Source organism: Protopterus annectens, chromosome 9.part0 (assembly GCF_019279795.1).
Source record: "Protopterus annectens isolate FY-2018-M chromosome 9.part0, PAN1.0, whole genome shotgun sequence".
NCBI classification, from domain to species: domain Eukaryota; kingdom Metazoa; phylum Chordata; order Ceratodontiformes; family Protopteridae; genus Protopterus; species Protopterus annectens.
In genome coordinates this window covers 1308142485-1308167466 of record NC_056743.1, presented here as the reverse complement: position 1 = coordinate 1308167466, position 24982 = coordinate 1308142485, and the positions used below count along the sequence as shown (strand labels likewise).

At 40.3% G+C, this 24982-nt stretch overlaps 1 protein-coding gene across 3 annotated transcripts in view; it reads right to left on the bottom strand.

Moving 5' to 3' along the window:
* Positions 1-24982, bottom strand: part of LOC122812030 — a 639997-nt gene that overhangs the window by 89279 nt on the left and 525736 nt on the right. For all 3 annotated transcript variants that reach the window (XM_044084271.1, XM_044084270.1, XM_044084272.1), the window contains 2 exons: positions 1930-2019; positions 1797-1840 (listed from right to left, as the gene is read on the bottom strand). In XM_044084271.1, the coding sequence (XP_043940206.1) occupies positions 1797-1840; positions 1930-2019 (134 nt within the window). The remainder of the gene's footprint in view (positions 1-1796; positions 1841-1929; positions 2020-24982) is intronic.

Below are 24982 nucleotides of genomic sequence, written 5' to 3'. Positions count from 1 at the left end.
TACTACTGGAAATTGACCAGGTATCAACCTGTAATAGTAACTGAAAATATGCCAAATTCTGGGTGCACTATATCAGGTTATGCCATACCTTTCACAAAAAATAGCTAATGTACTACTACTGCCCAGACATCTGTATGGAAAAATAGCTATGTATAATTTTAATTTGAATATATTCCCTTTGGACAAACTAAATACCAAATACAATAGGACAGCAGAATTTGCTGTGTCCACCTATCACCACATGGCTCCTCCAACAGCTACTGTGGCCATCTCCAATCAAAGATATTCCTACTCCCAAACACTCTTAATACGCAAACTGCTGTTCAGTAATAAATGCGCAGACCCTAATAAGCTTGTAAGTTGGCACCAACCCAACAAAGAGCTTTGCAAAACAAAACTTCTTTATTATAGGTAAATCTACATCTAAATTCGGAGACAAACCTCCAAGCAAATCCCTTCTTCTGGTATGGAATAACCTGGCATCTTATGTCAGAAGCCCTAAATAACTTCAAATATGCTTGAAAATTAGTTTTGTATAGTACCTTCTTGCCACATATGAAGTATAACCAAATTAGTTTCCTTCACTTAACTAAAGCAAGTAACACTTGCTGCTTTCAGTATGAATCGCTACCAGACTAGTAGTCATGCTACAAAGTCTAAACTTTCAGATGCAGATTCACTGTTTTTGTCTTTATTTTATCTAATGCCTTATGGGATGTAAAATTATTTCAGTATATTTCTACTTCTTGCTTGTTTATTGACTACTCAACACACTTGTATCTTATTAATGTAAACACAAATTATGTTATCTTTGACCTACTGTGCATTAATCGAGAACCTTCCCCCCAGGTCAGGTCTATAAATAAGCAGAGTCTATATTAGATGATCAAAGTTTCAAAAGTTCGACAGTCATATGGTCAACACCATACGATCGAACTTTTAAAAGTTCCAACATCTAATAAAAAATATAAACTACACAAATAACGCACCTGAGCATTTTAATCAGGGGGCCAAGCCCCCTGCACCGCCCACACCCCCTGTTCTTTAAATATACCAACTCCGAGATCACACTACAGTGCAGAAAAGGGAAATCTTCCCATTCCATGCTGTATGGAGATCTCTGTTAAACGTTTGAACTTTCAAAGGTTTTCTCATATGGTGTTGACCATCTAATACAGACCCAATAAGGACTACTCAGCAAGTATAACACAGTCAACAAAATCTAATGAAACAAATATACATATATTTAATGTTTTTCCTCAAGGCATGTTTCTCAGGTTCCTGGATCAAGGCAAAAAATAAGCTGAACCCATAATACCCAGAGTTCAAGCTGTCATTCCCTAAGGTGAAACCACAAAACCTGATGAACAAACCCTATTACAGACTTAGATAAGGTGAATTCAAAATATATTGGCTTCATACTTCTAGTCCAGACTAAAGTGAATGTATATACAAAGATTATCTTCAACCTCCCCCAGACAGAGCTAAAATAAACCTGTGACATCTGAGGCTCATGACCCATTCCACACCAGAGTAAAGTAATCCTAAAACTCCTGACAACAGGGTAACTTCATCCTAAAATTATGGTGCTCAGGTCTCATTCCACACCAGAATAATATGAATCAAACATTGCTAGGAATTAGGACCCTATTACATACCACAGTGAGGTGAATCTAATACACATAGGGCACTGGTCCCCATTCCAGACTCAGGCAGATGTGCCCGCAACATCTAGGTTTGACCAAAATGGGTGGATTTACAACTATTTTTTTAAAAGCAAGAAACTATCTACTTACATAGCCCATTCCAGTTTCTCATTGCGTATTGACTGGTATAGTCCCTGCAAACAAACAATAGTTTTGAAATCAGTGAGTGTCAACTCGTTGCCCATATTTTTAACAATCTCTGATTCATTATTAAAGTGTATACCTTCAGCAAATCTTTTGGGAAGTTGTTCCCTTCATTCAGACCTTCTAAGTTGTTGACGAACTCTTGAGCAGACATGCTCTTTCCCAAATTCTGGTAGGCACAGTCATAAAAAGAAATGGTTAGTATACATATAGTTATACATTAGCATGGCACAATAGTTACAAACAGGTCTAGTGAAATGCAGATATAGCAACTCATCAGATCTATTCAGTAAACCATATACCTCCCTACCTATAGCTGCCCTCTCACTACTTTTGCCTTATAAGAATTGATTTTGCTACCCTAAGTCTCATGGCTACTTCTCCTGGGCTTCCTCTTCATTAATTTTTACCACTCGACTCTTTCTCATTATGCAACACATTGCATTCTTCATTCAGAGTTACCTCCCTCACTGTCCTTCATTTCATGTCTACCCCTCTCACTGTTCTACAACAGAATACCACTAGTACTACAGCTCCTAAGCTCACAAGTGTCCATCTTGTTACCACTAACCTTACAGTTACCCCTCCCCCTTTCTCCTTAACATATAAGGAATCTTTTCCTATCCCCACAGTATGGGCAGATCTCTCTCTCGCTCCATCTCTCTCTCTCACTCAGTGTTCTTGACCTTCTTACTTTACACATACCTCACTTGTGGCTTTTCATGGCAGAGTTACCCTCCCAACTGCTTTACATCTCACTCTGGTCCCTCCTATGTTTCTTTAACAGTTACTCTCTCACTGCTTCTCACCTTACAGCTACCCCCACTGCTCCTGAGCACATGGCTGCAGCCCCACTGCTTATCACCTCAGAAGTGCGCTACCTGTTGTCCTTATTGGTATCCCCACTTGATGTTCCTCTTCTCACAACTCTTCCTCTGTAAACGTCTTATCACACATTCACTTTTTTCCTTCTCTGCCCTTCAACATAAATAGTGCACCTCACATTACTCCAGCCCCTTCCATTGTTCATGACATCACATTTCCCAACCACTGTTCCTCACATCACATACTCCCACCCACCGACCAATATATTCTTTTCTGTTCCTTACCTTATATCTATGCCTCCCACTGTTCCTCATAGATATATATATATATATATATATATATATATATATATATATATATATATATAACACTTTTAATTAGACAGTTTATTACTTAGTGAATTTGTTGGTTACCACTTTTTATTGATTAGACACTTAGCTGGTTAGTTAGTGAGTTTGTTGGTTAGCACTTTTTATTGAGGTAGGATCCTTTTCAGTCATGACCCAGGCCATAAGGACAATGAGATGAAATACAGAACCTTAAAGTGACAATAAATATGCACTATAGTCCAGATGTTAAGGCAAGCAAGCACTGTATACCTATGACAGATAGATGCAGATTCAAAACTACTATACAAAATACTAATATTTTGCACCGCACTTATGAAGGACTTTTGACCAACAAGTTCTCATTTGTTGTCTCTGTTATGTAGGCAAAATGTCCTAATTATGATCCAGATGACCAAAGACTGAATAGTGGTATAAGCACTGGATAAACCAATGCAGGAGCATGACACAAAGCAAGACATGCCTGCTCACCCATCCTGAGAGGAGGAAGGTGGTACTGTCTGCTGCAGTACAAGAAGAGTGAGGTTCCAGTGGTTTGTGCTTGTTACTGCCAGTCAATACACTGTAGATTTATGGAGTCATTGTGCTGAATCAAGCATATATCAAAGGGAAAGAGTATCAAGCCTGCCAAGTGTTGTGACTGCACATGTCAGCCACCAGGGGGCAGGGTTACAGCATATATTACAAATGCCCTGAGCTGTATGTTATTAATGAAAAGCTCAGGGATAATGAGACCCTGGGTAGTTTCCTGCTCTGGGTACACTTAGGGTCCTCCTTTACTTGCAGGAAGTCCAGGTATGTTAAATCTGAAACCAGTCAGACCTAAAGGTGATTAAGATAAGGGGAGCACCATGATCTGTAGGCTTACTGAAGGAAAAGCACAGGCAAAAGGTAGGCAAATAGTCCCCATAGCTGCATGTATAATGGCCCTCCTCTGGTTGGCTTCTGCTCCCAGCTGGCAGTCTGTGAGAACCTGTTGCAATGGGGTGAAATTAATGCATTCAAGAACTACAAAGATTCTGATGACTGGCAGGTACATAAGGAAAAAAAAACAAACAGAAAAAAAAATCTCCTTTATGTTTGGTCTGCAGAATACAAAAGTGGTGAGTGACGGGATAGAAAGCATCTTTCATAACTGAGTAGAAAAATCAAAGAAGCAAATGCAAATTGGCAATCTCATGAAGATGTTGCTTTATGAGGAAAGTTTGTTCCAGGTCTAGAAAGCGACACTGGAAAAGGATAGCTTAAACAAAGGTATGACAAAAGACTTCTGGGAGAAGGTGAAGGAGCAAAGTGAGTGAGAGGAGGAATTTAGCATTACAGGTAGCTAGCTGACAAGAAGCGAATGTTTCTTAAGGTTCATAAGCAAAATGGTGAGTAGATACAGCTACATTAAAAATCTGGCTTTGGTGGGGAGGGAGGGAGGCAATTCCGAAGGAGAAAGAGCATGAATGTATCATTCAATTTCATATTATCTGTACATTTTTGGCAAAGAGCATAATAATGTTGAGAATGAAGCTATAGTTAAGCTAAGGCAACAGACCATTTTGATACATAGGGTACAGCTTTATAAGAGAGTAAGCTGATGACTTTGACCAGTTTCTATCTGGCTGTCCACTTTTGTATGTTGTGGGTTTACATATGTGGAAAATGAGAGAACAGGGTCTAGGATGATATCCAGGTATTTAAAAACAAGGACTTAATCATGATGGGCATTTCTGAGTTCTGCTATTTGTCAGATAACCTTATATAGCCTGTGTATTTATTTATTTTTTTATTTGTTAACCAAGTAAGTGAACTGGTTCATCACTGATCATTTTCAGTTATGACCTGGGTCACAATGACAAGGTTAAATGCAATGTTATGGACAATTTAAAGCAGACAGTCAACCAGTAAGGCTTTGGATTATGGGAACAAAGCTGAAATAACCAGAAAAACATCTTTGGAGACACAGGGAGCACATGCATCCTCAATACAGGAAGAACCAAGACTGAACCACTGATTTTGGAGCTGTGAGACAGAGCTCTTAACATGGACGGCTCATGCTATAGGACTGCAAGACTGCAGCCCCCCCACCTGTAAAATGAATAAAATAAATTCCTCCCACATAAAAAATAAAATTAAAAATCTTTCACGGGTGGTCCCGGACTCCGCGCATGCATGCTTAGTTCTGACTGCTGTGTTAGGAAGACCAGAACTCCACACATGCATGCATGCTCATTCCTGAACTCCAGACTGCTCTGTTAGGCAGTCCGGATAGGGAAGGCAAGGAAACTCTGCCCTTCCAGCCCAGAGGTCTGTGCGGTGACGACTGCACAGACTGGAAGGTCACTGGACTGCATCACCCCAGGCTGGAGGCTCCAGCCTATTCAAGTCTCGCGGGGACCCACCAGCAGGATGCTCCAGCCTACTCACATCTCGCGGGAGACCCAACAGCATGCGCAGGCCATTATGGAGGACAGAGACAGGCGATCGCTACAGAGGACGTAGCCATTATGTAGAGCAGAGACAGATGGAGGACTTAGCTGGGGTGCTGCAGAGGATCACTACTGAGGACAGAATCTGCAGGCTGTGTGTGTGTAATGCCCCAGTTGCTACATGGTGGTGGGTAGAGAATAAGGCTTGAACCCTGTACCTTGGGCCCAAGTGGAAAGAGCCTGAATTCCCTACCCACCACTATTTGTCAACAATTTGTAGATTTTTGCCTCATATTTGTTCTGTTCCTCATAAAATTTATGGTTTCTGTATTTTTGTTTCTTGACACAGTCAGTGGTGCATTGGTAGCATTTTTGCCTGACAGCTACAGATTCTCTGGTTTGATTCTTGGCTGGGGAGTCATCTGTGTGGAGTCTGCATGTTCTCCTTGTGTTTGTGTGGGTTTGCTCTGGTGTCCTCCTATCTTACAAAGACATGTGTCTGGAGTGTTTCTCCCTGGGCCTCTGCTGAAAATTGGCTTTTTTTTCTAAGTCAGACTTTCCTGGTTAGCAAATGTTGAATAAAAATGACAAGCATTTCAATTTCAGACTTCATGTTCTTCAGAAAGTACATGGTAACACAAAACCTTTTATTCTAGCAATTGTTGAAGTTTATAAGATGGATATTTTAAATTTGTCCTTATTTTGGGGGCTGTATTCCCCCATTATTGGCTTCATCCAGGTTTTTTGTGCTAAGGTTGAGAGCTATGATGAGAGCTTAATTCACTGAATATATTTGGGGGCTGTATTCCCCCGTGTTTTGTGCTAAGAGGTTGACAGCTATGGTGAGAACGGAATTCACTAAATGGTAACCATTTAAGTTTCAGTCTTCCTCTCTTTCATAAAACAGATGATTTGTTGCAGTGGTATGTTGCTCTGACTATTTTGCACAGGGTCCTGGGTTCAATACTTGGCAATGAAATGTATGGTGGTAGCACAGCATTTTATTCTAGCACTTTTCAACATTATACAAGCAATGTTTAAAATGTATCCCTGGTTTATGGGCTTTTGCCCCCCCCCCAAATAAATTTTGGCTTTTTCCCAATTTCTTGTGCTGCAAAGTTCAGAGATACAGCTGAGTGTCAAGTAGATTTTACAGGAAGCTGAGAGCTGCAGGGGAACAAAAGTTTAGTGCTGCTTATGCTGAGTCTGCTTGCATTGCTAATAGAACAACAGGTAGCATACTTGGCTTTGATGTAGAAGGCTCTGGGTTCTACTCCCACAGTAGGTAGATGCATTGCTGATACTGTACTGTGTTGTAAAGGGGGTGGATGCTGCAGTTCTTTTTGGCAAAGATACCTAGTAACTATGAACCTGTTATCAGTTTGCCATCCATTCCCTATTGCAATATTATTAGCTTACCATTTTTTTAATGCAACTTAGGCAATTTATTCCTCAAGTGCAACAGACACTCTTTTTGTACATGAAACAATGAAATATAAAGTTGTTTGCTAGCAGCAACCTTTTCATTAGTTACAGATTTCTTTAATGTGGAATTATTTAGATGACTTTTACTTCTTCAGAGATTGTGCATATTTACTGATAATGGTGGACTGTAGAAATTTGAGTAGACTTTTATGATGGAAATGTTCTGAACTGGGCAGTTTTGTCATTATTGGTGCATGCATTTTGTTTCATTGTTTACTGGAAAATGTTCTGAATTGGGCAGTTTTGTAATTATTGTTGCATGTGTTTTGTTTCACTGTTTACTGGAAAAATGTTCAAAACAAATTTAAAACACCCTCTAACAACTGTACTGTATTGTACAAGGAATATAATTTAGTACAATCAGGAACGTGGATCAAAGAGCACATGTATGTTTCATGTGCAAGGGGCCTATGATTTGAAAACAGCCCAAAGTTAATCTTTATCTGCCACTGGCAAAATGTATTTTCTTTGAATGTGGGTTTCAATGCTGTTTCAATGAATGTGAGTTTCAAGGGCAGTGAAGTTTTAATGCTAAGTCTTGTTTTCATTGTGATACTGCATTGCTTTGTTTAGCAGATGTCTTAGTGTTTGTGCTGTAAAATGCAAAATAAAACTTTCAAATGAAGTCCAAATCATCATATGGTAAATGGGGCGAAATAGCCAAGTAATGGTTCATTGGAATGGCTGCAGGGGGGAGGCTCCATTCGACCATGATTTTGTGAGGGGGAAGGGCGGCAAACTCAAAGACAGCCCCGGCTGAACTATACCTCTCAACTGTCCAGATTTTCACAGGATGAATAGATTTTTGCTTCTTATTTTTGGTTTGTTCCTCATAAAATTTGTGGTTTTCTGGCAAATCATTTAGGAATTAAGTCACTCAATAATGACAGACACTGAGTTTCTGACTTCATAACCTTCAGAAAAATGCATGCTAAAGTAAGACCTGTTATTCTATCAACTGTCTCAGTTTATACAAGAGCAATTTTTAGTACTGTTTATATGTTCCCCCAATATATTTGGCCTTGTCCAGATTTATTGCATTAACAGGTTGAGAGGTACATGCAAATAAATTGCTTTATAGAATTAGGCATAGCCAAACCTCTCAGCTGTCCCCAATTTTGGCTCAAAATGTTGCTCTTCCCCTAATAATCCCTCCGCAAAATAGCAATTTTGGAAGAAAACGTGGAGGGTTTACAATTAAGAAATAACTGTAATAATCAGAGTTATAGATTACTTTTATTTCAGAAACGCATGTAGATTCTTTTATTTTGTCGTCTGCTCAAGTTAGCAGTACTAATAAAAAGTGTCCCTTCTTTGACAGGTTCCCAGCTGCATTGTGTGGCTATTTTATATTTTTGCATCAAATTTTTGGCCCATTTTTTTTGGCAAATTAGTGGCAAATCATTAAAGACTGAAGTTAGAAAATAATGACAGACATTTGAGTTTCAGATTTCATATCCTTCAGAGAATTCATACTAATGCAAGACCTACTGTTCTATTATCTTTCTAAGTTTATAAGAGCAATATTTAAAAATTCTCCTTATTTTTTGGTCTTTGTCCCACTTCTACGTATGGCTTTATCCAGATCTCTTGTTCTGAGGTTGAGAGGTATGACAAATGTGTCAGGGCCATCACAGTCAGCCAGTACATTTCAAATTGTGACATACATGTTGCACCCCACTCCACCATGTAGTGACTCTGGATGTGTCCAAGCAAGACAAGGAGCAGTTATCCAGTGTAAATGTGCACAGTATCCCACATCCAAGGTAGACACAAGTACTACAGTGGCTTTTCATCTGTCCTTGATTTTGCAGAATGTTCTGGTTTCTGTCATATTTTTATACTGTTGATTTATGCTTATTATTACTCAAAAAGTGCCTGTTGCTCTGTGTTTAAGTAGCAGTGCTTTAATGACCATCAGGTAAGCTTGTCTGAGATCGTAAGTTGCAAGTAAGCTTTAATAAGCATACTGTTAAAGAACTGCCAACATTGAAAGCCTTTCTGTTGTTGCCATGCAGAGAATACTTACATAACTACATAATGTATAAGCCTTGGGTATTGAAATGCATATGACAGTATTTGTAATAAAGGACAGGATTACATTATTTTAAGAAGCTCATTACACTTGTTGGAGAATTTCAGTCATCTCTGCAGGCTTTACCCGTAAACTAAACAGAATGCCAATCATGTGTGGTCCATAACCTATACAGTAATCCTTTAAGCAATGTATCTTGAGCTTGTTTCTTGTTTGCTTTTCATTTTTTATTTTGATCATGTTTTCCCCATCAAACAAGTAGATAGTTGTCAGGCAGCAGGTCTTTTTGGATAAGAAACATTTTTACAAGTGGGGTATCACAGAGATTGCTACTTTCAGCATGTTACTTGGTACTTTAATAAAGCTGAATATAAATTATAATTAGAACTGCAGTGCAAGGAGAAGTGGTTTGAGATGAGTGCTGCTTGTTTGTCTTGTACTTGATTCTGACTGGCATTCCAGTAATGTATTTAAAAAGTAATTTACTTTTTCATGCCTCACAACCTTTTTGTTTCCATCTAGATATTAAGTAACTTGTCATACAGCCACTGCACTGAAATATTTTTTTTCTTCTACACTTCATTTTGTCTTGATTGGACTCTCATAATGACGGTTTGGCACCCAGGGCAGTGTATTTAATTAAAGTTACAATTTTTGTGGTTTTGAGCATAACTCCTCCCCTTTCTAGTTGGCCGCACCCCTTCTCATTGACCTCACCCATTCAGCTGTCTCCTGCAGCCCCCTACTGATTTGAAGTCACCAGCCACCACTGGTTCTTAACCCCCTAAGGCACAGTCCTGCCCACAAAATAGTTCAGTGCAATTGTTGCTTATTATAGAAATAACTATGTACATAAGATTCTGGTTAGGTAATCCAGGAACTGTGTGTGTGTGTGTGTGTGTGTGTGTGTGTGTGTGTGTGTGTGTGTGTGTGTGTGTGTGTGTAATTGTGCACACATAATTCTTTACTATTTCAGGATCATGTACAAAGATAATCATGCAAAATCAACTGGCAGACCATTTATAACACTGGGGAGTAGCAGGAGTCATTGCTGCGATGCTTAAGGTACACATGCACGAGCATGTACTTACATGCACGCACACGCACACGCACACACACACACACACACACACACACACACACACACACACACACACAAAGGCATAGCACTAAAGCTATCCCTTAGTCTATCCCTAACCTACAAACACTTGCATGTGTTTGCACACACACACACACACACACCCTCAATGTTGAAACTTTTGCTATAAATTAAGGTTTAGCCTTTCCTATTCCCTCTCAGTTATGTAAAATTCATAAATCCAATTCTTTCTCCATTCAACATATCATCCACTTAACCAACTGTGAACCCAAAAATGGCATTCTACAAATGTAATGCATGTGTGTGTATGTTGATATATATAAATATATATATATATATATATATATATATATATATATATATATATATATATGTGTGTGTGTATATATATATATATATATATATATATATATATATATATATATATATATATATATATATATATATATATATCTATATATATATATATATATATACATAATTCTACTTTAAAACCTCACAAACCCATATGCTCGAATCTTGTAAGATGGAACCAGCCGGGTCCTGGACTATGCGGTATATAACAGTAACCTTCTTGGTGGATGCAGGATGGGGAAGTTATGCAGTAACACATTCACAGGCAATTCATTTTATTTTATATTAGCCAAGTAAGGCTTCAGTACAAATCTGGTTAAGTGTTTTAACTTTCATGGAAGATAATGCTACTATCATACTATACCCGAGGGCCTTTGTCACATGTATACTGTCATACTACACCTGAGGGTCTTTGTCACATATATAGTCATACTACACCTGGGTTTCTTTGTCACACGTAGCATTATTCTTCCTCCAATCAATGCAACAGCAGGACATTTCCCAAGTGGTGTGGAGAAAGAATATTCTGGCAATACAGTGTTTCTGATATGGCTGCTATGCCCATATGGTGGACTGTGATCAAGGGCATTGGTAGAAATACACAGTCTATGCCGGTATGTACATTTTAAAACAAAGGGGGAGTCAGTCACCATCGTGGAACTTCTTTCCAAATTCCAATTTCCAACTTATAGCGACTGGGGAACAAGGTGATTCTGGGTATGTAGTCATGCTCTCTATGTATGTAAGTCTCAGAAGTGGTTCAGACTACATATACCTAAATACACTGTGTCCTTGGTCTTCCTGCTACATTTAAGATTCCTACAGGTTGCTCCGATGTGAGTTGCTGGTGGTCTTGTGCTCCTTACATTGAAGGATGGGAGTTACATATCTCAGAGAACTGGGCTCCTTATATAAGTGAAAGCAATGAAAGTTTTTTTCTTTTTTGTAGGTTAAATCAGATATGAGGGCACAGCTGGCAGGCATGCTGTAGTCACTGTTTGAAGCATTGGGGACGGGCACATCCTGTCTAAAAAAATAAAAGTGTGAAAATGTACGGACAAAAATCAGTATGTAAGAGGAGTAATACTGGCTTTACTGCTTTGGCAGTGTATTTTCAGTCACAACTCATGAACCCAATCCAACCATCACAGCTATTTTTGTTATTTCCAGTAGAGAAATACTGGTAGCTGTGAGCTGCTTGTTTAGAGTATTATTTTTGGCATCAGTGTTCCTCCTCAGTTGACAGGTACAAGTAAACATCCTTCACCCTATTTTTATTTCTTGTTTTTCTTTTTTTTTTTTTGTATTTTATTTTAATTAACTTAATGTTTGGCAGTGGTAACCAGATAGGTGTGCACTCTCTGTAGACTTGAACTGGAGCCCTGAGACATACCTCTCCCAAATGTCCAGAATAGGTTCATACTAGGCTATCTGCCCTAGGGCATTTATAAGCCTAGCCAGAGTGCATTTGGCTTTCGCCACCCATTTTAAATGAATTTTGCTATGCCCTTTTTTGAGGTTAGTATACTGTGCCTCTGTCTAACAGTGACACAGAAGTGATACCCAGGGTAAACCTATGATCTCCCATCCACTCATCAAGATTTCTCTTGAAGAGAGTCAATGAGGGACTCTGCCTAACCTGGACTGGGATTTTATTCCAGAGTGAAGGGAGCCTCTGGGTTATGAATCTGTCCCAGCAGCATGTCCTATTTATTTCAGTGCTGAGGTTCAAGTCTCACGAGCGCATAACTCGATGGGATTTGGATTTTCTGAGGTGCAGCATGTCCATTAATTCGGGTTGGACATGGCTTTATACGTCAGGCACAGATCACCTCTGAGCAGGCGGTATGCCACTGAGTAGAGCTGGAGTTTCTTTAACCGGGCAGCATATGGCATCTGTTTGAGCCCTTTGATCCTCCTGGTGAGGTACTTTTGGGGTCTTTCCAGTTGCTGCAGGTGTCTGGTAAGGTACATCCCAAAAGGGGCATTGTACTCAATTATGGGCCTGATGAGGGATGAGTAAAGAGGCACGATGACTTCCCCTGATCTAGATGTGAATCCCTTCATGATTAGGTGGGCTATATAAAATGTTTTTCTAACCACTTTGGCCACATGGTTTTCAAATGAGAGATTGCTATCAACTTGGGTCCCCAGGTCCCTAATTACTTCTTCCATACTTAATGGATTACCACCTATGTGGTAATTTGTGGGCACTTTGTTTTTGCCAAAGGGGATAACTATACACTTTTTGGCGTTTAGCTTGAGGCCATGGCTCTGGCACCAGTTGTCTGTTTCTATGAGGCCCTTTTGTAGGATACTTGTTTCGGCTGGAGAGTCGATTATGGCGCCTAGTTTGCAGTCATCTGCGAACTCGGTCAGCCACAGTCCTTCCGTGTTGGCCTGTACCTCAGAGAAATATATACTGAACAAGAGAGGTCACAGGACTGAGCCTTGTGGGACGCCACTTGTAACTGGTTTGGAGTCTGACATGGCTCCAGCAATTCTAACCATGTGGGTTCTGTCCTTGAGCCAGTTTGCAACCCATCTAGTGACATAGGGGTTTATATTTAAGCTGGTGAGCTTATCTATAATGCCAGAGTGGGGTATTGTATCGAAGGCTTTTGCGAGGTCCAGGTAGGCTGTGTGGACTACCTTCCCCTCGTCAATGGCCTTGGTGACTGTTTCAAAGAAATCGTCCAGGTTTAAGAAGCAGGATCTGCCCTTAACAAAGCCGAACTGGGTAGGATCCAGTGTCTGTAGGTCCCCAATATCTTTATTCATGAGGTCCATGATGATCCTTTCCATAGCTTTGCAGACCAAGCTAGTCCGGCTGCCAGAGAATGTCCAAATTGTCTCATATTTTAGGTTTGTTCCTCATAAAATATATGTAATATATATGTAATTCTATCTAATCAAAATGACAAAAACAGCACTCAGTGTTGAGCGAAACTAATAAAAAAACACTGAATGCAACAGAGAAACGACTCCCAAACATAGCCTAACCAAATTTTATTCAATGCTTTTGTCAGAAAGACTTCTTCAGAAATACAAAAATATAAAAACTTCTTGCATTTAAATACTTAACATTCACACCTAACTTTGCATTAAGCAATTATTCAATAAACTAATTTTTCTGTTTTAAAGGAAAACACATGAATATAAAACCATACAATACAACTACACACCTAACTTTCTATCTTCTAAAAAACATTTAATGTTAACTATTTAAATGCAAGAAGTTTTTATATTTTTGTAATTCTGAAGAAGTCTTTCTGATGAAAGTGTTGAATAAAATTTGGTTACGCTAAGTTTGAGAGTTGTTCCTCTGTTGCCTTCAGTGTTTGTTTATTAATTCTATCAAATCAGTGAGGGATGAAGTCTGTAAATAATGTCAGACAATTGAGTTTCAGACTTCATTTCCTTCAGAAAATGCACGCTAATTTAATACCTGTTTTTCTAACAAATTACTAAGAGCATAAGAGCAGTATTTAAAATACGCTCCTGATTTTAGATTTTTGTTTCCCCTCCCCCGCCATTATTTTGGTTACATCCAGAATTATTGAGATAAGAGCTTCAGAAGTATGTCTAGAGAGAAAAAAATGAGTCAGGTTATTGCAATCAATACGTTATTTAACTGTTTACTTCATATTTTGCATCTGTAGATGACTACCAGTGCATACAGAAAATCAGGAGACGTTAAAACCGCATAAAGATGAGGCAGACATAAAGAAGGCTGTAACCAGCAATGTTGGATGCACAGTGCTGGTAATGAAAATGCATAGATGATGACAAAGTATTTACAAACAATACATAGATATAATAACATGTCATTTGCAAAAAAATAACAGTAGTCACTGTAGTGAGCATTGTAATAAACCTGAACTGAAAACAAAGAAACAAGATTTTTACGGGAGGATTAAGATGTAGGAATTTTTTGGGCAGGATGACATGCTTTCTTTGCAAAATATACAATGCATTGTGGTAGTTGATCTAAAACGTCTACAGATATTATAGGTTAATGATGAAGGTAATGAACTGTAAACCAGCTACATCCTAGATAATTTGATTTATCACTACCTTCAAGTGCAATGTGTGTGATTATATAAATCACAGAAAAATGCAGAATGCTTGGATCCCCCTCAGAGTAAGCATATCATTCATGTGTCTACTGGGCTTTATAAATATAGAAATACTCATGAAGTAAATGTGTATAGAAAACAATGCAAAACATTCCTCTTTCTCCTTTTAGCTTTCCCCTGATTTTATAATACCATAGGCACACTATAAACTAGTGTCTTAGCATCATAGGTTCTTACTAGACTCGCATCCAAAAGACACCATAAAGAAGCTCCAATACAGCACCCAACATTAGCAGGGGGCTAACAGTGCCCCCCGCCCATTAAGTGGAATGACTTTCTCCACATATCCCTGGAGGAAAATTGCAGGGAATAGTCTGACACAGCTGGAAGAATTTGCAAAATACTGTGCTACACACACTTCTTAACAGGCTAGCAAAAAGTAATAAAATATTATAGAAAATACATTTGTAAATCTAAGGCAAGAATTATAAAATGTAGACTACAGACATTAAACATGCAAAATTCCTTTAATATTTATAGGTTCACAGGTGTTTACTAGGCAAATAACCACTGGAGCCTTTATAAGCCTAGCTAAGAATCCCAATTGTATCCACAACTTTGTGCCTTAGAGGTTATTTTAAGGTGCATAGGTAAGCTAGGGCAAGATTAACAGGCTACCTCTGTCAATTAGAGACATGGGTGCTACACCCAGGGTGTATTTCTGATTTCCTGTCCACTAGTCCTAGTTTCTTGTGAGTAGGGTTAGGGAAGAGCTCTGCCTTACACAGATGGATAGTCTGTTCTAGAGAAGGCAAACTCTCTGAGACACATACCTACCCCTCCATTATGTCCTATTTATGTTGCAAGCAAAGTTTAAATCCCTAAATAATGAAATTCTGATGCTGTTTGTTTTGCAGATATGCAAAATATCCATCAGAGTGGAGTCCAAGGATGCCTTGTGTGCCAGGCTTAGATCACCTCTCAAAAATCTGTAGAAAACAGAGTATACAGACAGAACTTTGAGGTGATCTGCATAGGATATGTTTTTTATGCCATGTATTCTTTTTGTGAGGAACCTCTGTGGATGTTCCAGTTGTTGCATCTGGCTGGTCAGGTACATACCAAAGGGGTATTTTACTAAATAATGGGCCTGATGAAGGCCAAATACAGTATAACAATGACTTCCTTGGACCTAGATGTGATGCCCCTGCTTATAAGTTGAGCAACGTAGAATAATTTCCTTACTACCTTAGACACATGTTCATCAGAAGTCAGGTTACTATTTACATGTGTACCCAAATCCCTGACTGCTGGTTCTGCTTCTAGGGGTGTGTTATTGATGAGGTCATTTCCTAGGGTGACTGACTCACTAATGGGTACTATTATACATTTCTTGGCATTTTAAGCCGTGGCTTTAGCACCAGTCATTTGTTTGTGTTAGTCCTTCCTGTAGGATGTTAATTTCTTTGGAGGATTCTATGACTACACTTAGTTTGCAATCATCTGCAAACTTGGTCAGCCAGACCCCCTTGACACTGGTCTTGACATCAGAGAAGTTGATGCCAAAAAAGAGCAAACCAGAGCTCTAAGGGACTCCATTAGTGACAGGTCTCTTTGTGGAGGTGGTCTCCCCGTCCTGACTTCCTGTATCCTGAGAGCCAGCTGTCTATCAAGTGTAAGACATATGGGTTTATACCTGTATCTATGAGTTTGCTTGCAATGCCTGAGTGGGTTATTGCATCAAAAGTTTTACCCAGGTCAAAGAAGACAGTGTTTTACCCAGGTCAAAGAAGACAGTGTGCACCAATATGCCCTCTTCCATTGCTTTGGCAACCTCTCCAAAGCAGTCCACCAGATTGAGTAGGTATGATCTGCCCTTGATGAAACCAAACTTGGTTGGATCCTGTGTTAGAAGGTTTTCTAAGTCCTAATTAATTACTTCCATAGTAATTTCATATGAAACTAGTCAGATGTTTGGTCTATAGTTTCACTGCACAGGAGATATTACTTTGAACATAGACCCTATGGAAGTATTCTTTTTTTTTTTTAATAAATTTTAAATCCACGAGAGTATGTTTCCTCCAGGTGCATAAACTGTCTATTTAGTGCTTGTTTGAAAGCAACCAGATGTTCATGCCATCTCCCCTTTGAGACTGCTCAGACTCATTTTTGTTTTTTTCCCCTCTATGTTTTGTGTGCCATCCTTTTTACCTAAAAGCAAATGTTAGCAACTCTTTATCTCACCTGATGGATGAGTTATCAGTTATTAAGTAAATGATTGTGAAGCATTGATTGAGGTTGTATTTAATGGATGCCAGAACAGATGTCAGGGCAGCTGTCTACATTGGGTATTAAGTTACAGCTAATGTTCAACAAACACACTGCCTTACTGGCATATGGGTAGAAGTGCCCTGCTGCCATCCCTCTTTGAAGTCTGTCAAAGCTCAAGACTCCTCCCACTGCCTATCTGTGAGGGTGAAGAACCAATCATCTGGTAGGACAAGGACAGCTCTTCACATTCACAGACAGAATACTTTTAGTTTTCTTGTGCCACGGTTGCAGTATTGTTTACATAAGAGGTGTCCTTCCAAGGATAGCTCAACTTCTGTCCAGTATATCAGAGTCTTTACATGTTATAGGCACCATATATCACACTTTTATTCCTGCACAAGATGTAGGGAATAAAGGTGACACATGGATGCAAACACTCTGAACTTCTTTGTCACCAGTAAGAAACACTATTATCAAATGTCAGCCTGAAAGCCTTTCTGCTGTGCTGGTTACCAAGCAATCTTCAGACAAGTACCTTATTGAGGTTTCTTCTCTCCTTTTTTTTCAGTTTGGAACTGTATTCGTGTTCATGTCATTCAAGAAGGAAACACGTCAGTGTGGAGGCAGATTCCCTATAAAGACCACCAAGATCAGCGTCTTTTTTTGCATTGATGCTTCCTACACCCATATGAAGTGCTCTTCCTGTCAAACATTTGCCCTAAGACCCTACATAGTTGCTTATCTTCCCTATCCATATACCTTGAGAACCAACAACTTAAACTGTTGGCTCAGGATGCTATGGCAGAATCCTCCTGTCCCATGGGTCAGCCATCTGCCAAAAAGGCCAGAAAGTCTAGGCCTGAACCAGTTGCTGTCCAGAGTCCCCTAGACATTAGTCTAGTAGCTAGTGAAAGCCCTGAAGGCTCTCCAGTGCTTGCCTCAGATTCTTCTGTCACAACCTTGTCAGAGGCCGGTATGGATTCAAATTCTCGCACGTCATTGGAGGCTTTTCTGTCTATTCTGGATGTTGAGGGGGAAACCTTGGCTGATTATTTCCAAGGGGGATTCCTCTGATTTTAGTGAGGAAAGATATCCCTACTATGATTACTGAATTCACCAAGGAACTGAACTTCAGAGGGTCCTGAGGGTGGTTGTTCCACTCAAGAAGAAGAAGTAGAAAACTAAACACATTACTACTGTTGCTAAACATCCCCAACATTAATGACAGAATTTTACTCAGGGTATAGTTAATGTTTTAATACCTTGAAGCCTCCTCAAGGGGAGTCAGTCTCTGCCCCTTCCTGGCCTTCCACTCCTGTTAAGAGGCCTAAGAAACTGGATTTCTTAGATGAGGACTTGGATTCTAGGGAGGAATGTCTTGCATACTCCTCTCAAATTCCTTCCACTCTAGACTATTATTCATAGGAAGAGGATTCTTTGAGTCCAGATTCCCCTTTGCAAGAATTATCTTTTGGGGATACTATTACCTGTATGATGGAGTATTTTAAATGAGATTGTTCCAAGGTCTTTGGCATTTAATAGAGGTATTATGAGCTCCTACAAATGGAGTCTCCCAAGCCGTGTGCTGTTCCTCCTGTTTTGACAGCAATTTTGGATAACCTTTTCTGCTGTGTCTGTTACTCCTGATTCTCAGCCTTCAGTTCCTAAGGAACCTGACAAATTCTACATGGTGCCTGAAGATTGCAAATTTTTGTATAAGTGCCCTTCTGCTGATCCTTCAGTGATTTCAGTTTTCTCTGATAAACCTTCTATGCTACTACCATCTACTAACCTCCTTCCTTCAGATAAGTGTAGCCAAGCTATGGAGTAGTTAGGTAAAAAAGGATATAATGCCACCACTCTGTCTTTTATGGCTATTAATTACCAAATCCACATGAGCAGGTATGTTTTGGCTCTTCCTTCTCAGGTTGCTAACGTGGTGTCTGACCTTCCTAATTCTGATGGGAAGGCTTCAGCTCCTTCCCTACTTGGGTCCACTTCCCAGGTCACCCATCACTCCATAAAATGCAGTTATGATGCAGCTGATGCCTTTTCCAGGGTTGCTTGTTTTAATTCTATGGTGAGGCATTATTCTTGGCTGCACCTTTAGGCTTTACCTGATGATATTAGCCAAGCTTTTGGATACCCCTCTGGATAACAAAAGTCTTTCTGGGACAGCTGTTGCTGACCTGTTTAAGTCCTTCCAGGATAGTTGTAAGGCCTTGCAGAAACTCAAACATATTTTTGTCTCCCCTAACCCCAAATTCTAGATGAATTACCCTTCTAAGTCTGCCTTTGCCCCTAGACAGACTTGTCCACCTCCTAAAGGTAAGGCAGGTTCTACGCCTGTTCCAACTACTAAATCCACTCAGACTCCTTCATCTCCAAAGCCTTCTTTTCAAGACAAACCTGTCTCTATTTGATGCTTGGCCTTCTCTTTCCCTCAGTCAGGTTCCTTTGTCTCTCTGCTTTTCACTGTCTCTTCCAAACTGGTATGGGATTATCTCAGACACCTGAGTGCTGTCTATCATTTGTCAGTTTCATTGCTTTTTGCAGGTTTTGCGGGACATAGCTGTTTCTTTATCTAGATAACCTGCTCATTCAAGCTCCTTATCCTAGTAGTCTGTTGCAGTATATCCACTTTACCTCTTGGCTTTTACAAAGTCTGGGCTTCACCATAAATCTCAAGAAATCAGTTCTGATACCCTCCCAGGATCATGTTTTTCTAGTTTTCAGGTTTCAGACTGTTCTAATGTTGGCTTCTCTTCCTGTTCCCAAGATTTTGTCTCTGGCAACCTTTTTCCAGTCTCTCACAGCCAGGGAATTTCTCACAGTTCTGGGATTTATGCCCTCCACTATTCCCATGCTTCCTCTCACCAGGATCCATATGAAGAAGTTTCAACTGTACCGCAAGTCAGTGTGGCTTCAACATTGCCACCCCTGGAGTTCCCTGTTCCTTTACTTTCTTGCCTCAAAGTCAGGCTTCAATCATGGATTCAACAACTCTCACTCAATCTAGGACTTCCATTCTGGGCTTCAGTTCCTTCTCAGGAAATGTTCACGGATGCCTCAGACTCAGCCACAAGAAGCCCCCTAAAGGTTAAGGGTGTCTGGGCTCCTCATCAAAAGACAGACCATATCAATATAAAAGAGCTGAGGGCTCTGCAAGCTTTTCATTCCCTTTTCACCCCCGCCCCGCTCAAAGTCTTAAGCCTAAGAAGTTAAGTTTGTGGGTGTTTCTGCCATTTCACACTGAGCTAATCGAAGGAAGGATACTGAGCAAACTCGGATCTATAATATATAACATTAAGTATCCTGTTTTTTTGCTTATTTTTTTTGAGTTATTTATAGCACTTTGTCTACTGCATACTTTTCTAGCTAGTTTCACTGTGTGTGGGGTATTAACTGTAAATTGTCCACTTTTATTAAGTATCTGTTTGGGTTGTTTGATTCTGATCTCCTGCCAAGGAGAGTGTCATATAACTTGTTTGCAGTTAAAAGCTTTCTCTAGAGGCTCCTTTATCTGTTTAAAACTTTAATTTAAAGGCTCACTGCTGCTTTTCTGCTGTGAGAAACATTTCTGCAGTTTGTTGGTGGCTTTGCAGTTGCCCACCCCTACTGTAAATTTGATCTGGGACACTCCTCCCAGTCTAGTGTTATTACCTCACTACCTAATACAGGGAGAACATTTGAGAAGGCCAATCCACTTAGTTTCTGCTCCTCCCTTCTCTCTTTCCACTTAAAAAAAAAAAAAAAAAAAATCTAAGCTTGTTTCCTGCCTTTCCTGTGGGTAGTCTAGTCTGGATACAGATTTGCTGTGTCCAGAACTGTTTGTAGGCTTCTGAGCCCCCAAGCTTTCTGTGTTGGAGGGAAGCCTTCTAGCTTAATTTGGTTTCTTGGAAATAGCCATTTTTTTAGTTTCAGCACTCGTCTGTTTCTTTGAGCTCAGCACTTGTTCAGAACTCATTGTAAGGTCTAAAGAAGCTGCAAATTACTACAGCACTCAACTTTCCTCACTTGACTAGAGGAAAGCAGTTCTAGTACTTAACAAATAAGCACCTATCCAGGCATGAAAATATGTAGTGCTGTAGAACAGGACCAAAACTGAACACTTCCAAATAGCTCAGCGGAGAAAAAACAGCAATAATATCGTTGTCAAACAAGTATTTATTCCACCACAAGTAAAAAATGACACAAGCGCTTTCGCTCGGAAACTTCCGAGCTTTTTCAAGTGAAAAAGCTCGGACGTTTCAGAGCGAAAGCGCTTGTGTCATTTTTTACTTGTGGTGGAATAAATACTTGTTTGACAAAGATATTATTGCTGTTTTTTCTCCGCTGACCTATCCAGGCATGTCTAAGGGTCAGCTCCTGGTGTTTTCTCATGTCTACCTGATGAATCTGGGTATCTTGGGGCAATGCAGCAATTGCCTCATGTATGCAGACAATCCTCTCCTCCTACCACCCAAAACTACAACCTGCGAGAGATGCACTTATATAGCCAAACTGGAATCACAGCTCTCTTCACCCAAGACTGGACTAGACAGTCAAGAGGAGAAGGTAAACACTTGCACTGCACCACACTCATCACATAGTCCCTCAAAACCTACACCACCAAAACAAACACACAGAAGCACAAAACACACACCTACATTCGTGGAGGCTCTCTGTAAAAATCTGCCCAAGCAACAGGGACCTTCAAAGCAGAAACACAAGCAACCTCCACCCCCCAACACAACCCAAATGACACACAGCCCACAAACTCAGTCTGCCACTCAACCACAGCCCATAAGGCATAATAACGTACCCAACACTCTAGTCATAGGTGACTCTATAGTCAGGCACACTGATGTTCCACTCACCAGGCTAAACAAGGAGAAAGTTACTGTCAGCTGCCTGTCGGGTGCCAGGATCCGCCACATAATGCATGCACTCAGATCACTCCACAACAAGTACAAATATGACTCTGTCATTGTCCATGTTGGTGTGAATGATCTGAGACGTACCTCTCTGGACTATATGAAAAGGGACACGGAGGAGCTATCTGATCTTGTAGCCCAAGCAGGTATGACCCTAGCCCTGAGTAGCATACTGCCATCACCCAGAATTATACCACAGTACAAGGACAAAATGATTGACTTCAACAATTGGCTAAGCTTCTGGTGTCATTCCAAGGGGAATCCAGTATCTGTCTGCCTGGGATGACATGATCGACAGACCACGATGCTTTGCCAGAGATGGCCTGCACCTGTTGCCCCTGGGATTCCAGATACTGACTAATGCTCTAGCCGCCCCTATAGTGCCTTTTTTAGGCAAGGTTCAAATGACAAATTCACCACCATAACAGGTACAAGCAAGCAAACTCTGAGGGTATTGCTTCTCAATGCTAGAAGTCTAAACCTCAAAATGCACTCACTCGAGGCACTCCTTAAAATGGAGAACATCGACATCTGTGCAATGACACAGACCTGGTTCAAGGCTCCAGAGAGTATGCCTGCATTACCAGGCTATAATTCATACCACACCTATCGGCCATTTACCTGGACCAAAACACTAAAGACGGAGGCGTGTCCATATTCATTAAGGATATCCACACCTCCAGGCTAGTTTCTCAGCATAATGCATCCGAGATTATCCAAGTGCAACTAACTCTGGGCAAGACCACAATCCAAATTGTAGCTTGCTACAGATCCCCCACCATGCCCCAGGATTCCCACTCCTCATTTCTTGATACACTGGACAATATTAGGGTACAACCTAACACCCTAATAATGGGTGATTTCAACTACCCCACCATTAACTGGGAAAACTACTCATGTACCACACTTTTTGTGCTCAACGTTTTCTGGAATTCATAAATTCCAGTGCCTTGGCTCAACTTATCCACACCCCCACCAAGGGCAGCAATATCCTAGACCTGGTTATTACCAACATGGGCAACCAGTGCTTCACACCAGGGGTCAATTCCTCGTTGGGCAGATCCGACCACAAGCTAATCACCCTAGACATCAACATCTCTCCCCACCCTCCATTAGGGAAACCACCGTAAAAAATTTCTCCAAAACCAACTTCATGCTTCTTCAAACAGAAGTGGCAAACTTCACGACATCCATGCTGACGGGCAATAGAGGAATGACTGCTGAATCCTACACAAATGCACTTTATAAGCACTTACACGAGTGCATGGATCGTGCAATCCCTAACAGATCTAAGATGCTATCCTCCAAAAAAAGGAAGCCAATCTGATGGTCGCCTGCCATAAACAAACTCTACAACAGAAGAAAGAAACTGTTGCAAAAAAGAGTAAAATCCCATGATTGGAGGAACTCCCTGGTCAGCCTCAGTAAGAAGCTGAGATCCCTCATAAAATCCTCCAAAGCTAGTTACGAAAACTGGAAATACTGAGTGTATCCATTTGTATTCCAAGTGCACGTCCCTCACCAGTGTCAGTGGTGAGGATTCAGACTCTGTGATTACTGTCCCAGCATGGGGATGACAAATAGTGGTGCCCATCACATATTGGCAGCAGTGGTGGGCATCACACAGGCCACCCAGAAAGCCTATTCCACCTTCTTTGGATCTCAATTTTGTTCTTGAAAAGTTGACTCAGGCTCCTTTAGAACCTGATAGTTCAGCTTCCTTGCAACATCGTACTTGGAAGGCTGTTCTTCTTTTGGCTCTTACTTTAGCCCCAACAGAGCGTCTGAACTTCAGCATATCATGCCTATCCTTCCTTTTTAGTTTTTCACAGAGATAGGGTGTCTCTTTGAACTAATCCTTCTTTTATGACCAAGGTGGTTAACGAGTTATCCCTTAATCAGTCTTATTCACCTTCCTTCCTTTTTTTTTCTCCACAGTCTGCTAGTGAGAAGGTCTTTCACATTTTAGATCTGCAGAGACAGCTCATGTATTATTTGGATAAAACAAAAGCAGTTTGCAAGTCTGAGCAACTCTTTGTTTCTTTTCATCTCAGGACTTTGGCTTTTTATAAGCAAACCATCTCTCCTGGGTTTCTAAGGCTGTTTCCTTTTGTTATTCTTTTCCTGCAAATGTCTTTTTTCATTTATAAAGACACATTCTTCAGGAGTTTGCCTCCTGTGTTACCTTTTTCAAGAGTTTGGACACCAGTTCCATCCTTGACACTGCTACTTGGTCCTCTGTTCATACTTTCACTAACCATCATGAACGGGATGCTATTTCCAGGGCCAGGACAGGTTTTGCCAGGGCCATTCTGCATGGGTTTGTAGAGAGGTCTTCTGTACCTTCCTACTCCCAGATTTCCTCTTAGCTCTTGTACTTATAGATAGGTTCATAGATTAGTACTAAGCTAAATGCCCTTGTTAGCCATTTTAAGCCTAGCCAGTTATCCCTTGTGAGATTCAAACTCTGCACCTTGCGCTTGTAAGGCAAACACCTTAACCATTAGGCCACCCTCAAAACCTACTATTTTTTCTGTGAAGAATACTGCACCAGTGATATGGAAGGACACTATACAGTTGTGTAAAATATACCACCACAGTAGATGTCCTTCTCTTCACTGTTGCAGTATTTGGTCCCTCCTTCCTTCCCCGTCTGTCCTTGCCTTTGCCTCATTGCTTTTGTTACCCTCCTGGCTGAGGGACTTAAACTTCTTTTTCCTTCTGGATGTACATGTTCTCTTTTTGTTCCCCGAGGGTACTCTCTTCCTCTGGGCAATTCAATTCTGAGCGATTGCGTCTGTACATCACCTTTATGCCCTACATCTTGTGTGGGGAGCATACATGTGTCGTACAGCTCCGATAAGATTTAAAGGCTTTGGTATACTGGCCAGACATTGAACTCTCCTTGGCAGGAGATCCCTTCTGTGAAGAATACTACAACAGTGATGAGAAGGACATATACTGTAAGATTTTACACAACTGTACTATCTCTTAGGATATTGCTATTCTCAAACTGGGTGATCAGCAGCACAGCTCAGATAAAAAAACTCCTTTTGGGTTTTACTTCCTCCTGTGCCTTTTATATTACTGCTTGTATAGTATATTCTGCTGCTTTGACTATTTTTTCTGATTACAAATGTTATACTTGTTTCAGTTTTTATTTTGACTAGCACATTAAGGTCTGCTGATTAAAAACTTCATTATGAAGTTTTGACAGGGAAACTTGCTGAAATTGCATTTTTTCTTAGGGGTTATGATTATTTGATGCAATTGAATAGGATTACTGTACTTTAAACAAAATGTT